We start from the raw sequence: 14,211 nt of genomic DNA, 5'->3' as shown, positions 1-14,211 counted from the left end.
GTAGGGCTTAGATAAAAGTTTTTTAGAAAGCGCATGCGTAGTGATGTAAGCGTGTATGAGAAAAAAATTGCGATAGAATGAAGCCGCGAAAGTCGAAGCGTGATATAGCGAGGGATCACTGTATACCATTGGGTTTATGTGTTATGACCACTTTTGAGCTGGGTAAGCCTTTCAAGTTCTTGCAGCTTGGTTTACCACTGAGTCTCCAATTACATTCTCTTATAAATTAAATTTAGTTAAATTTGCCAATCTGAATCTTAGGCGTGCCAAACTTTACCTAGGTTCCATTATAAGATATACTACCCAAATTTATATAAATAAAATCATATTGTGTTTGTTTGACTGTTTGTAAATCACACAAAAATGGCTGGCCATTTTTTTTTTTACAAAATTTTGCATGCACGTTGCCATTGGTACAATTTCAAATATAGGTTATATTGTGTATTGAAGAGAGGTAGTAATGGCAGTTCACCCCAAAAACGAAAGCTGATGGAGGGAAAACAATTCCCATTAGGCAGCATAAGTGCACTGGGGCTGCAAGGGAGCCACTGGTACAGCATTTTCTACTTAACTAATCTGAATAACAATTTCATTGTCTCTCTGGATTATAGCTTTTGTCTGAGAGTACTTATTTTAGCCTTTTTTCCCATAAATTTTCGTCTAGACCCTTTTCTGACAAAACCTTAAGGAGCAGTGCTAATTTATTTAAACACCCCAGAAAACATAACTTTTAACAATATGTAAGATGAAGTTTAGAGACAATTTTGCTAAACTGTGTATGAAAGGAAACTCTGCTGTTTCAATCAACACTTATTATTACTTGTGATGTTATATTATATTTAATCAAAAGAGATGCCAGACAAGGAAAGTGGTGGCCTCCTTCATCTTGGTCAAACATGCAGATAGGAATTTAATTGCACTGTGTACAGGTGACAATAACCCTGAACTGAACTCATGACACTGTATTTTTTTATCAAAGCAAAACCTTACATTTTTGATAAAGCCAGCACCACTGTGCACCCGCATATCATTACTAAGGTGAATAGAGATAAGCCATGATAATGTGATATAGAATAAAATTACATTTTTTAGCACAAGCAAAGTCACTGCATATGGATATAAAGGGAATAACTGAAAATGGTGTTAGCAATGTTTACTATTTCTTAATGATAGACATGTATTCAAGGCCATTTCATGAGGCAGTTACAATTTTTATCTTTGTTACCAATACAGTATCATAATTTGCAGCAATTTTAAAACAATATTGAATAAATTAACTTTGAATCATCTTTAGCATTAACATTTATTAGCACTGGTGTTCGTTTCCTGTAATAACACGGAGACCTGCAGTAATGGCTGTTAATCTAAATTTGCTGCCCAGTAATAAAACTGGAAGTTAGGTAGAGCCATGCCGCCATCTGCCTTTTGTCTTTGTAGGGTCGCTCTTTTGATGCGTGGGTGTTTTGAATTCCAAATAAATTAGGTTATTGTTGAATCTAATTGCCTAAAGAATGATTTATTAAATTTAAATAAAAACAAGGAAATACAAAGTAGTGTCCATGGTTCTGCTCAGCAATGAACTACAGTAAATATGGATCCATTCATACACTAAAAGAACAAATACTCATCTCATGAGGGTAGAGAAACTTATAGGTATCACAGATGTAGTGTAGATGATGGATGGGACTGTAGTACTTCAGCCAAGAATGACAAAAGAACATTTAAAACACACAATTTGTTTACCTTAACCTATTATACCAATATTATCCTCTTTATTTTCAAAAACAACAAATTTTCATCAAGACATCCGAACAAATAAATTACTAAATTTTAGACTTAACATCTAAATCTACCTCTGCCCAGGTTCCCTCTGATACTTCTCCCTACATGATGTCCCAATTGTACTGTTTTTGTCCTCCTGTTCTAATTTTCTGGTCTTACATTTCTTGCTCACTTTAATGCTATCAGTTCATATTTTCTCATTGACACATATTCTTATTCTCCTACACCTTTGCCTCTAAATTTAAGACCCCAAATCTGGCTACGTTGAAAAACTGTTTGCCTTTTATAATTAAAATTTTCTGGTGCTATATGAATCATGAATTAATGGAGTCCATTCACAACTAGGAGTCTGGTGCTTCCAAACTTAAATCTTTTCGGAGGACATACTTGGTCAGGTGCAGTGGTGGAGTCAGTACGCACTGCTGCAGTTCCTGGTGGTATGCCACAGGACTTGGACCAGATGGGAAAGGGACCATATATATTTTAATATAAATATTCATATATTTTTATTAAATTCTAAAAAGAAACTGTCGATAAATATATTGGTGGAAGATACATTTTTGACCAAGCTAATCCTTACAATAAAAAGCCATCTGCTATTGTTAGCAAGAAGCTCAAATCATAGTACTTTATGTGGTGTTACTTTACCTTAAAAAATGAAATCACAGTTGAAGTAATTATTAAGATTTTGAGAAAGGAATGAAAGTAGTTCACAACTCTGAAAATGTACATAATCTATCAAGGTCACAGATATTCTTCAGATTACTGAATGGTAATGCGCTGATATTTAATCTCAATCCACGATTCTTCTCATTCCACAAAATATTTGCTGTGAGATTAAAACCAGCTTGACTTTGCATCTCTTTTGAATCACACTGAATATTTTAGAATTAAAATGATCATGTCAGCACAGACAGCGCTGCATCAGTGAGATATGGCATCTTGAAAAAAGACTCGTAATAATTTAAACACAAGACAGTAGATATAAGGCACTAAGTAATTTTTACTATTGTTCACCATGTGCTAAAATTGTATGAGGAGATCTGGTCCTAGCCAGCTATACCAATTAAATTAAATTTTAGACATAGTACAACCACAGCATCCAATGTTGTTAGGTTCTACAAGAGCAAAACATAACCATTTCAACAAATCTGTCCCCATCCAGTTATAATGCTGCCCACCCATTCCAGGGTCATACACAGACATGACATGACTTGTTTCCCCTCATACCCCATTTCAGAATTATATCTCCTGTTCACTCAGGGTAATTATTTTTATGTAGTATTGAATGAATGCCAAAAATCCTTCTCAGGCAGGGTTATGTACAACTAGCTATGGTCATGTATAGAAATTACGAGTATAATTATTAACCTTAACACACAGAAGGGTTAATATGAGAATATCATTAACAACGATTTTCTAGTTTATTTTTGAGATACTATAGTAACATAGTTAAAAATTGTAAATGATACCATGTATCAATAAACTCACCTGATATAATTCAATATATGTTTTCTGTCATTAATAGTGCATTACCATACACATTAATGAAAAAAACATTGGGAAAAAAATACACGTTTAATTCTCCGAAGGTGTCCATTCAATAAAAAAAAAATCCATGCAGCATTAGTTTAAAATTACTTTGCATTAAATGTCCATTCAGTTAAATAAATAACCTGCAAATATTTATCCAGCATTTTAATTTTAAGTGGAATATTCTTGTTTCTCAAATAATCTGTTTACAGTGTCATCCTCTTATACAAAAATTAAATATTTGACTTACATAAACATATTTTAAAAAAAAAACTCTATATTCAATTAAATTTATCCTCACTTTATTAAACTTTTTTCTTGAAATCTTTATATTTATTTTCCTTAATATTATACTGGAGGCCTCCTCAATATTTTTTCCCATGGATCCCCGATGTGCTCGCCACACCACTGTTCACGAGTTCTGACTTTTAGATTAATAGTCTTCAAATTTAATTAATAATTGTAAATGATTGATAAAAATAAGTTTTAGTTGGTTAAAATTGTAGTCTTCATTTCTGCCTCATTCATTTGGTCAGTTAAGTTTTGAAGTTATCAAAGAAATTGTTTTCATTTCTTTGCATCCAAAATTTAATTTTCTTCTTTGAGCCTTCTATTTTATTACAACAGTAAAATACATGTATTTCCCAAAGTGATAATTTGAACTTTTTCAAAAGCTGAAGTATATCTGCAGTATAACATAACTTCGTGTTCCAATCTGTATCTTTTAAGGATTGCACAAGTTCACAGTTTTTGTTTGATAGGAATATAATTACATCTGCTCTTAGATCATCACAAAGTCTTTTTAAAGATGTGATTTCACAAAAAAACAGCAAACATCCACATGTAATAATACAAAAATGGAATTATTTGCTACCAATACAAGTAAATATTTTTAAAATTACAGTAATAGTAAAATTCTGTTTAGTTAAAGTGCACAACTAGATGCACAGTGATGAATGCAACAGTGTCTGCATCAAACAACATAGACATTTATTTAATAACTCATGAGAGGGAGTGGAAATTCTATTTTCTGGTTTAGGGGAGTTCAGATCCTTGTGGCAAGAGATGCAATCAGTTTTGCACCAAATTCAGGCTATTCATTGATCACCACTAATTTTGCATGTGGCTATAGTTGATAGAAAGCATTATGATTAATGGCTCACGAAACTGTTATACATTATTATTATTTTCACATATCCCTAGGGCTCCATAGAGCACAGTTTTAAACACTGGTCTAGGTAAATTTTAAATAGTCACACTGGTGACGTCATTGCTGTGCTGTTACAATGCATTCTGGGATACAGTGTCATGGAAACGGCTGACGTGAAGCACACAACATACTAGCACCTAAAGACAAAGCAAAATGGAATCAACAAAGATGAGAAATAAAGTAACTTTTAAACGGATACTTCAATCTAGAAAATAATAAGCAGAATAGATTTCCTGGGTATGAAAAACCCACAAACGACACCATGGACATTTTTATACATCAGGGAATGCTAATGAAAAATTAATAATATGATCCAATCAAAACATGTATGTATTACATTGCCAGATAGCCTTAATCTGTCTACATGCAATACTTTACATTTACTTACATTAAGTTTCATCTGCCACAAATCTGCCCAAGCATCTATGCTGCCCAAGTCCCTCTATAACAATTTTTCCGATTCTACATTATTTTCCCTTAAATACCTAAGATTGGCTTCATCTGGAAACTTATCCAGCATACTTTTACATTTTTGTCCAGATCTTTTATGCATACTAAAAACAGCAGCAGCTCTAGTACTGATCCCCGAGCAACATAATTTTTAACATTACCTAATTATGAAAAAGTGCCCCTCACCTTAACCCTATACTTTCTGTATTTGAGCCAAGTTTGTTCATACCTACGCACTGCACCTTGAATTTTATTAATTCACTTGTGATGCACAGTAAGCTTACTTACCATATTGACATATCTGGTCTTGATAATTTGTTAGATCTCAGCCTAATTAATCTGAGCAGTACTTCTCCATCTACAATTTCCAGATCACAAAGTGCATCCTTAGTAGTCCAAACTACTTTTTAACTCATGTAATAGAAACTTTAGAAAAATATAAGTTTAAAGCATTTGTTATTTCACTCTGTATATTGTGTATATTTTAACACTCTTTGTTGAACAGATCTACTGTTCCTAATACTGGTCCTTTCTTCTTTGACCATTCTTTAATTACTAAAATACTGTAAGAGTCTTCTGCAATATTTCTCTCCAGCTTACTTTTAGCTTTCCTAATAACCTTTTTAACCATTGCTCTCAAATGCCATATTGGAATTATTTGCCTTATATGCCTTATACAAGTGTTTCTTTATATATTGGTACTTTTTTAGATTCGTATTTATCCACCACAGAGTTCTCTTTAATTTCTTACTGCTTTTAAATTTTAATATAAACTTTCAAAGTCATAACAAATTAAAGAGAAGAGTTTTAATTAGACTATAGTAGAAGTTTTTTTACTTTGTTATATATTTACTTTATGTTGAAAAATTTTAATTGGTATATGTAACATTTAATATTGCCATTAACTTATCAAAACATTATTTCTTATTAGGCAAAGAACTCATTTTCAGTTTCATACTCACAAAATAACAACAAAAACAAAGAAGTCGTTACTAGCTGTTACTTTTTACAGCCACCTAGAAACAAACAAAAGACAAATAAAAAAGTGAGCTCCCACTTACTGTTTTAGGACAGTGGATGTATCGAGCCAAGCTGATAATAAGATCATGTGTAATGGGATCCACTAAGTTTCTAAAACTTGCATATCGGTACAAGACATCATCAAGAGATGTTGACTCCATCCCCAAATCCTAGAAGAGAAAGCTACAGGTTACTAGAGGTCCTTAGCTTAGCTTTAAAAGGCACCAGGCTCAGTTCAGCTCAGTCTGGATCTAATTCTCCCAATAACTATTGTGGATTTGAAATAATTTAAGAGACACATTAGGATCAAGCACTCATTTATTAGCATGGTTATTGTGGCTCTTGGAGATGACTGTGAGGCACATGTAGCCCACCTGCAACTTCAGAACCACATGCAATTCAAAAGCAAAGAACTTCACCCAGACTCCCTCGTTCATTTCACTTGCCCACATTATCGTGTGACCGCAGCATGATTAGCATTTGCCTAGCAATGAGCATGGAAATTGGGATAAACCGTTTGCCAAATAAGGAATCAGAGGTATGGTCTGGACTCCCTTTCGATAGCAGAATCCAATTATTTGTATTCATGGTTAACAGCTACTTTTATGTCTTAAATAATTTAAATTTTATTCATACCCAAAAACAAAACACTAGCTTTCTTAACATTTGTATTTTTCCCTTTTACCATTGTATATAATATAACCCCCTTAAATTGCTCTTTATTTTTGCCCAGTTAGCACTGCAACCTATTTGGCTGGCTCATTAAGTAGTAGAATAAGATTAGGATGATGACTGAAACAGAAACTCCTATACCTCAGATTGTATGGCCCTTATCTCTAAGCATGAAAACCTGCTGTTAGATGAAGAAAGCAGAAAAGAACAAACTGCTGCAGATACATCTTTACAATTCAACTTGTCACTGACAAATTAATACACAGGGTGCAGAAAGGGGGAGACATATACTGTATTGTAAGTAGTAACCATAAGGATGCATATGAAATACAATTACATTAAAAGCTCAACCTTTATGATTTATCTTTGATTAGTATCTATTACAGCACAATGCCTGAAAGAAGCCTCAACAAAAGCAACAAATTTAACTTATCTCTGTTGAATATCTGTTACAAAAATCAGAACATAGCCCACATAAGATCAATAAGACAATTTCCTATAAACAGAAGTTATCTACAAACAATTTATACTCTGTTGGATCAAGATGTTTTTTTATCTTGGTCAGCAACATTCTTGAGGTTACCTAAAAACCTTTGTTTCACAGGACTGACTATTTTTTACAGTTAGAATTATTTCCATGGTCTGTTTTATTCATATATTCTGTAATCTCTAGACACTGCAGATGGTAGTAATTCTTGCTTTACTTTTCATTGAAGTATTTCAAACTACATAATTGTGAAATATTTAGATAACTTCACCTGAAACTGTAAATCCCTTAGGACAATTTAAATTCATAGTGCAGCTCATATGTTGAAAGAAAATTTCAGTATTATGGGACTAGATGATCATGGCACTAGATAGTACTTTATGTAGATAATGGGCACTTCATAAGAAATGACTTAAATAATTCATTAATTATTTTCTATATACGACTTTATAGCCTGCTAGTACAGTACAGTTTGATTATCAACTTTGCAGTGTGCAGCATATATAATAAGTAATTTGTATGTCATTGTGATTTATGCTTTAATTAGTTATGCAAATACACATGATTTTTGCATATAGATTTAGCTTGTAAATACAGTATACACCACACAGATGTATTTTAGCATATATTGGAAATGGAAAAATATGAGGCTTTAGAAGAAGGCACTTTTGAAATGTAAACATGAAGAGAGACATAAAAAGAAAGATTAAAGTTGTAGGCTTAAAAATTGCTGGAATTCCTTATTACAAAAGGAAGAATGGGCATATGAGGAATTGTACTGCTGCTCTGCTGCAAATGTTGCAAACAATATTTAACCAAGAGAATAAAAGGGAGGAACAACCACACCCTGTTGCTACTGTTTATTGTGTTTTCACAGTTTAACTACTCAGTGCTGTCATGTGAAAAGTCATTAAACTGCCCAGCCTTTGGACCTTCCTGAACTAGGCCATCCAATCACAGCTAAAGAGCTATGAAGAAAATTCGGTGGCAGACTAGAAACACATTCATATTCCTGTTGTAACAAAGCCTCTTGTTCAGACGAATGTGATAATAATATGCAACCTGTTTCTACAGCTGTTGCATGTTCAAAGTTAAATCAGCATTAAAAGCTTAAGTGGTTTTTTCACAAATGTTCATGTTTTGTCCTTCACCACCTGTTTTGACATATATGTGGTACCTTTGCATTAGCATTAAATTCTAGATAAAATAACCTATTTTAAGAGAGTGCTTGCTCCTGAAAGATACATTTTTTTGTCTATGATAGTGATTTGCTTTCAAACAACTATATTCATATTACACACTGTGCATAGTGGCAGTAACCCATTCTGTGTCCAACTCTGCTTTCCTCTCTGCAGGTTTGGTTTCCGCCCTGCACTCAGTGCTTAGAAAGGCTCTGGCTCCGATGACTCTGAAGTAGGGTGGTAAACAGATTTATAAACAGATTAAACAATTTACACCATATCCAGTGTCTAATTAGTAATTAAGTAAAGGGTTAAGTAATGAATGCATATTCTTTTTCCTTCTGTAACTTTTGTCTTTTCTTTCCCTTTTATTATCTTTCCACCACATTCAAACTAAAACTGCTTAAAAGCACAAGAGCACTGAAGTGAAATTTGGCAGAAAAATATTCATATGACCCTGCCTCACTGGGTCATATGTTTTGGGATTACCACTTTGGGGAAACTATTTGCTTATCTGTCAGATTGACAAATATTCCCTATCCTTAAATAGCACTGATAGATTAATACCTAATGATAATAGATTAAGGTATGGAAAATTTACTATAATATCCTGCTGTACATTGTTTGTACATCAAGTTATCTTACTTAGCTGAAAGAATTCAAACGCTCCCTCTATAAAACAATGACTTTATTATCTAAATGTAGAGAAAAAAAATCCAACTTTCCTTATGAGGAATAGCTCAAAGCTTCTACAGAATTTGGAAAGAATTCTTTAATAAAATTACTTCTACTTAGTCTTTTTTCTTTGATGTTTCAATATACATAAAACACTACCTTAAATTGGGCTCTGCAGGTAGCGGGTGACTGTTGGATGTCATTTATGACAAGTATTAGGTTAAACTGGATGAATTTTTATCTCTTAATGTGGCACATTTTGGGAAATGGAGCCCTGCCTTCTACATTACAAATACAATTTACAACTGTTAATGTCAAGTTGACATTTGCTTTAAACGCATGTTACTAATATTACTCTACAGCAGTAAAGCATACAAAGCATTTGATAAAGGAACTCAAATTTATACATATTTAAGATGTCTTAAAAAATCACGTACATTTCTGTAATCGAGTTGATATTGGAGGAATAATGCATGCATGACATGTCAGCTTTACAATCACTATCAGTCAGTAATAACACAAAACCAGAGGTGTATTTTTCATATTTTTTATGTTCAATTTCTTTTAGCAGAAAACAGTCTGATTTTGTTTGCAGTTTACCATTAACAAGTATCACTTGAACTAATCAAACCAGTAAGTCAGCATTTTAATCAATAATTAAAGCTAAAAGCTTTGAGAACACTTGAATTAATATTCAAACTGTAAACAGCTCAAGCCTACTAAAATACTGTCAAGTTTGCAAAAGGTTGCATTGTTTGTTTGATGTTAACCAACTATGATTCTGTATGTACAGACATTCATTTCCTGAATCCACTTACAATGAGCTCAGGATTATGGTGTTCCCTTTTCTGAATTCATATCCAGCCAGGAGCAAACTGTGTTTTTTGTTTACAGCAATCTGCTGTGGTTTTTCCTTCAATGTGTTAAAAACACTACATTTCTGACAAAGTGTAACTCCCAATAATGAAACAGAAACCAGGCTGGGAAATCTCTCCAATACATTACTACCATAGTTAATCCACCAAAGACAAAGTAGCAGAATAAATTGGCTAAATGGAACTTCACTAAACCACCATTAGCCCAATCTAAAGCTTTCTGGGCACATTCCACTTAACTAAAATTTGTTTCAGTGTATTAGCAACAGTACTACAATCGAAGCAGAGGGTAGATAAAATGGGGATTTAAAGTGCCTCCTTAAGGAAAACTCTCTCTTTCAACTGGACTGAAAAACTGTGATTAGCAACCTCCATCCAGAACGATCTCTTCAATTAAAGGTGTTACATCATGCTGCCCACCTCACTTTCTTCCTCCTGTTAGTGCATAAAAGTAGCATATCAATTTTTATAAGTTACTTATTTCACTTACTTTCCAAGTTTGGCAGCTTGAAAAAAATATCGATACTGGATGAAAAAGTTGTAAAGAAATGGGTAAACATGCAACTCTGCACAGTTACTGAGTCAGCATCTGAATCAAGTCTATTGGGGTTGTGAGGAAGCAGCACTAAATACTCTATCATTTCTGATTAGAATTGTATATAGCACAAAATGAAGAAGAGTATTCTAAACATGACTTGTATTAGTTGTTGTTTTATCGTGTTATCAAATATACCTGTGTCATGTACCTTCTGGTGCCATTTGTAGACTTGGTTAACTTGGCTGAAAGTTTGAGCATGTTGACTTTTTTAATCACTTCATGAAAAAGTTGGTTGTCACAATTTTATTTATTACATATTTTTCTAACAGTGACTCATATTAAAAAAACAGTGATAAAAGAATGTAATTTACATATACTAGTAATATACATAAAACATGTTTTTAATAACATTTGGCAATATCATGTGGCTGAAGTTGCTTTTATAGGCAGCAGATTCCAACTGAAATGATGAAAAGATGTGTGTACTACTGTTAGATGTTGTTGGGTGTGGAGGGCTTGTAGCTAATTGTAGTTTGAACGTAATATTTTTCAAAGAAGTAACTGATGAATATTTAAAATCTGTGCTGTTGGGTGCATCCAAAAACAACAGACAACGAATTATTGTGGCATTTTACAGATTAATTACAGCATCAGTGAAACACTGAATTATTGTTATCTTTACAAAATGCAGCTATAATGACGCTACTGTGTTTAGTCACAGTAGCATCAAAGTGTAACCCAGCCATTTTTCATAATTTTTTACATATGTCAGGCTGCTTTTATTTTTTACTTTTACAGGCATGAACACTCAGTTATATTACTCAGTCTACATCTGACCTCCCTCCATCCCATACCCTGCACTGAGTGTATTTGACTGTGTTGTTTTGCTGTTTGCTATCTGAAGCAGCTGTCAAATCAGTAAAAGAAAAAATATGAAAAATATATATAAGCTGAAGTAACCACTCTCATGGAAAATTAGAAACAGCAAACTAATCTGGAATTCAAGTCACAGAATGTTTCTGTTTTAAGATATAAGAGTTTGCAAATTTTTTAATTTCAAAAATGCGTCAAGATATCTCAATAAATATTGCATTGCCCTAACAAATTTTCTTGAAGAATAAGTGTACAAATTTTTAAAAAAATCAGTCCACTGAGAGTTGAGATGTTTCATGCAGACAGACAGACATGGCAATCAGAGTAATTATATGCAAACTTGCATAAAAACCAACATCAGCTCTCTCCTCTCCTCTTGCCCAAATAAGCACATAACCGTCTTGCTTTCTACTAGGCAGATTGCTGACTTTTTTTACTGATGTTGACTCATTATCATAAACTCAAGGTTATTTTTCTATGGAAACCAAGAACTGCACTTTGCACGACCAAGCAAAATACTTTAAATCTTGCTTCGCCTTTCATCTTTCCCAAAATACACTGCCCTCCTAATCTAATGCTTGACATGGTTCTCAGACTTAAGGTTTAATATCTGAGGTTTTTCAGTTGCAAAGTGTATGGTATCTTCCATAAAACTGTCTAAGAATCTAGTTGTAAGGCCCAGTTCCCAATACTTTTTCAGATTATCTAATGCCATGTTAGTGCCATTTTTCAAAGCACTTGCATAGCTGTAACAGGACAAAAGACGATGGCTAGGAAATTGATCCATGATGACTCTAGCAGTCTCTGACTTTCAATGCATATAATGTAATAAATGTGAGAAAGAGATATTTACAATTAAGTTATTCAAATGCACAGTATACTGATAAGTAATGTGAATACATCAAGTCTTAATACGATATATGTGAGACACTGAAAATTCGACTAAGGAAGAAATACCGGTACATCTTTGGTATGTAAAAGGTACAATTGGTGCATTGTTATATTATCTTTACCAAATTCACAGTTAACATATACAAAACAATACCACGCTAGATCTAAAGTCCCAAGGCCAGGGCAACCATTTTGTCAGTAAGGGTGATTTTCTTTTTCAAATAATTCATGTTATAAACTTACTAAAAAAATAATTGATGCTGTAAGTAAAAATCTAACTAAATTGGTTATTAAATCAAATTAAAAGTAAATATTAGACTAGCTAGAAAGACTTTCTTTTAGGGTATCTTAAATAATGTTAAAAATTAACCTGAAAATGCCTTTTCATTATTAAAACTCCCAGATATGCAAATTGATTTGTAAAGTGAGAGGAAAGTGGTTAAATTAAGTTTTTTAATAGGAAGTATTAATGAACAATCTAATACTTTTTCTGAAATTGATTAAAATCCATAGACCTTATGGAACAAATCCATCACTTACAGCAAACAACTTTGTGATAATTCCCGTTTAGACATTTAAAAGCAACATATTAGGCAGAGGGATCTGTACATTAAATCTTTTTCCAAGAAGCAACAGTACTCATAAATTGAAACAGACTAAAATGGTCTTTTACAGTTAATTATTTAAGAGGTTTTACTATGTGGAAATGGTAAAAAAAGGAAACTCACCAAGCACACATGCACACAGTTGTCTTTTCATTATTCAACAGAGAAATATAGATAATACTGCACTCCTCATTAGAAGCACTAACATTTTCATTAATGAGAATTGCCATGTAACTTGCAGCTATCACCTGTGAAGGCAAACATGTTCTATTTTTTTTTTATTTTTTTTTTATTGCATGCATTGGACATTATTGCCATATTTCAGGTTGATAAAATGGAATTCTCGTGCAATGAAGCACTGCTTTTTGCTAAACTTAATTTACAGCTGCGTTTGATGTCTGCTTGAGTATGGAAATCTTTTTCTGTTGACTGAAGACCACAGATATACTCCATTTTTTTCTTGCATACAGATCTCTGGAAATGATATAATACTGGGAAGAACAAAATATCATGATGTTGCCATGCTTGAGAAGGGAGAATCCAGTATTAAATAAAGACAAAAAACAATTACCCAAATGTTATCTGTTTGGCAGCAAAATCTGCAATTAATTTTCACTTCTACTTGTAATTCAGCCAGAAAAAAAAATACTACCAATGCAGACAGAACAGTCCTGGGTATGATATTAAACTGCATCCAGCCCTGCAAGCGGTCCTCCAACTTGCAGGGAAATCTTGGGGGTTGGTGGCAGGATTGGCACTCCAGCCACAGTAAAAAAAAAAAAACTTCACACAACTCTGAGACAACAAAAGAGACTCCTTACTGCACTCTGCGGAGTAGCTCTGCTGCAGTCATGCATTATGATGGGGATGGGGAAAGCCCTCGGGAGCCCCATCCCCAGGAGAGTCGAAACTGTCAGAGAGCCAATGAGGTCAGGCCTGTCAGGGATCAGAACTGGTGTGGTGCTGAGGTGTCGCCTGCTGCACAGTAGCACTCGGGTCCCAGTTTGAGGCGGTCCATCTGGGTAGGTGTGTGGAATGTCTTGTCTCTCTGGCATGATGATCATCTTCCTCTGCTGACGGAGGAGATGTACAAAGTCCGAATTTCAGTGGCGGCACTCCCTGAAGAGCGCATACCTGAGACTGGCCAGATCTTTTTTACTGGTCTGGTTGCTCTGATGGCTCTCATACTCAGGGAGCAGCTGTTGCTGTAGCAGATCGGCTTCTTTCGATGGTGTTCTGATGTCACTCCTTTCAACGAGCCTATTAGGAGACTCAGATTACGGTACTCTCGGTGCCTTGTCTGTTGTCTCAGTGTATGCTCCAACCACAGGGAGTGATGTCTCGGTAAGGGAGACAATTTATTCGCAGTTTCGCTCTGTGCTTGATGGGTGCCCGTGAGGTGATACTCCCCTGGTCATG

The 14,211-nt window shown here is 34.0% G+C and overlaps 1 protein-coding gene across 2 annotated transcripts in view; it reads right to left on the bottom strand.

Moving 5' to 3' along the window:
- lrrc75a (leucine rich repeat containing 75A) overlaps nucleotides 1-14,211 on the bottom strand; it is a 263,200-nt gene that overhangs the window by 177,606 nt on the left and 71,383 nt on the right. Inside the window, exon 2 of one of the 2 annotated variants that reach the window (XM_039757141.1) lies at nucleotides 6,037-6,165. The exons of the other annotated variant lie outside the window; for it this stretch is intronic. Within the exon in view, the coding sequence (XP_039613075.1) occupies nucleotides 6,037-6,165 (129 nt within the window). The remainder of the gene's footprint in view (nucleotides 1-6,036; nucleotides 6,166-14,211) is intronic. 2 annotated transcript variants of the gene reach the window in all.

The sequence above is a fragment of the Polypterus senegalus genome, chromosome 6 (genome assembly GCF_016835505.1).
Source record: "Polypterus senegalus isolate Bchr_013 chromosome 6, ASM1683550v1, whole genome shotgun sequence".
In the NCBI taxonomy this organism is placed as follows: domain Eukaryota; kingdom Metazoa; phylum Chordata; class Cladistia; order Polypteriformes; family Polypteridae; genus Polypterus; species Polypterus senegalus.
The sequence above is the reverse complement of the archived record's forward strand: the minus strand, read 5'-3'. Positions and strand labels throughout refer to the sequence as shown.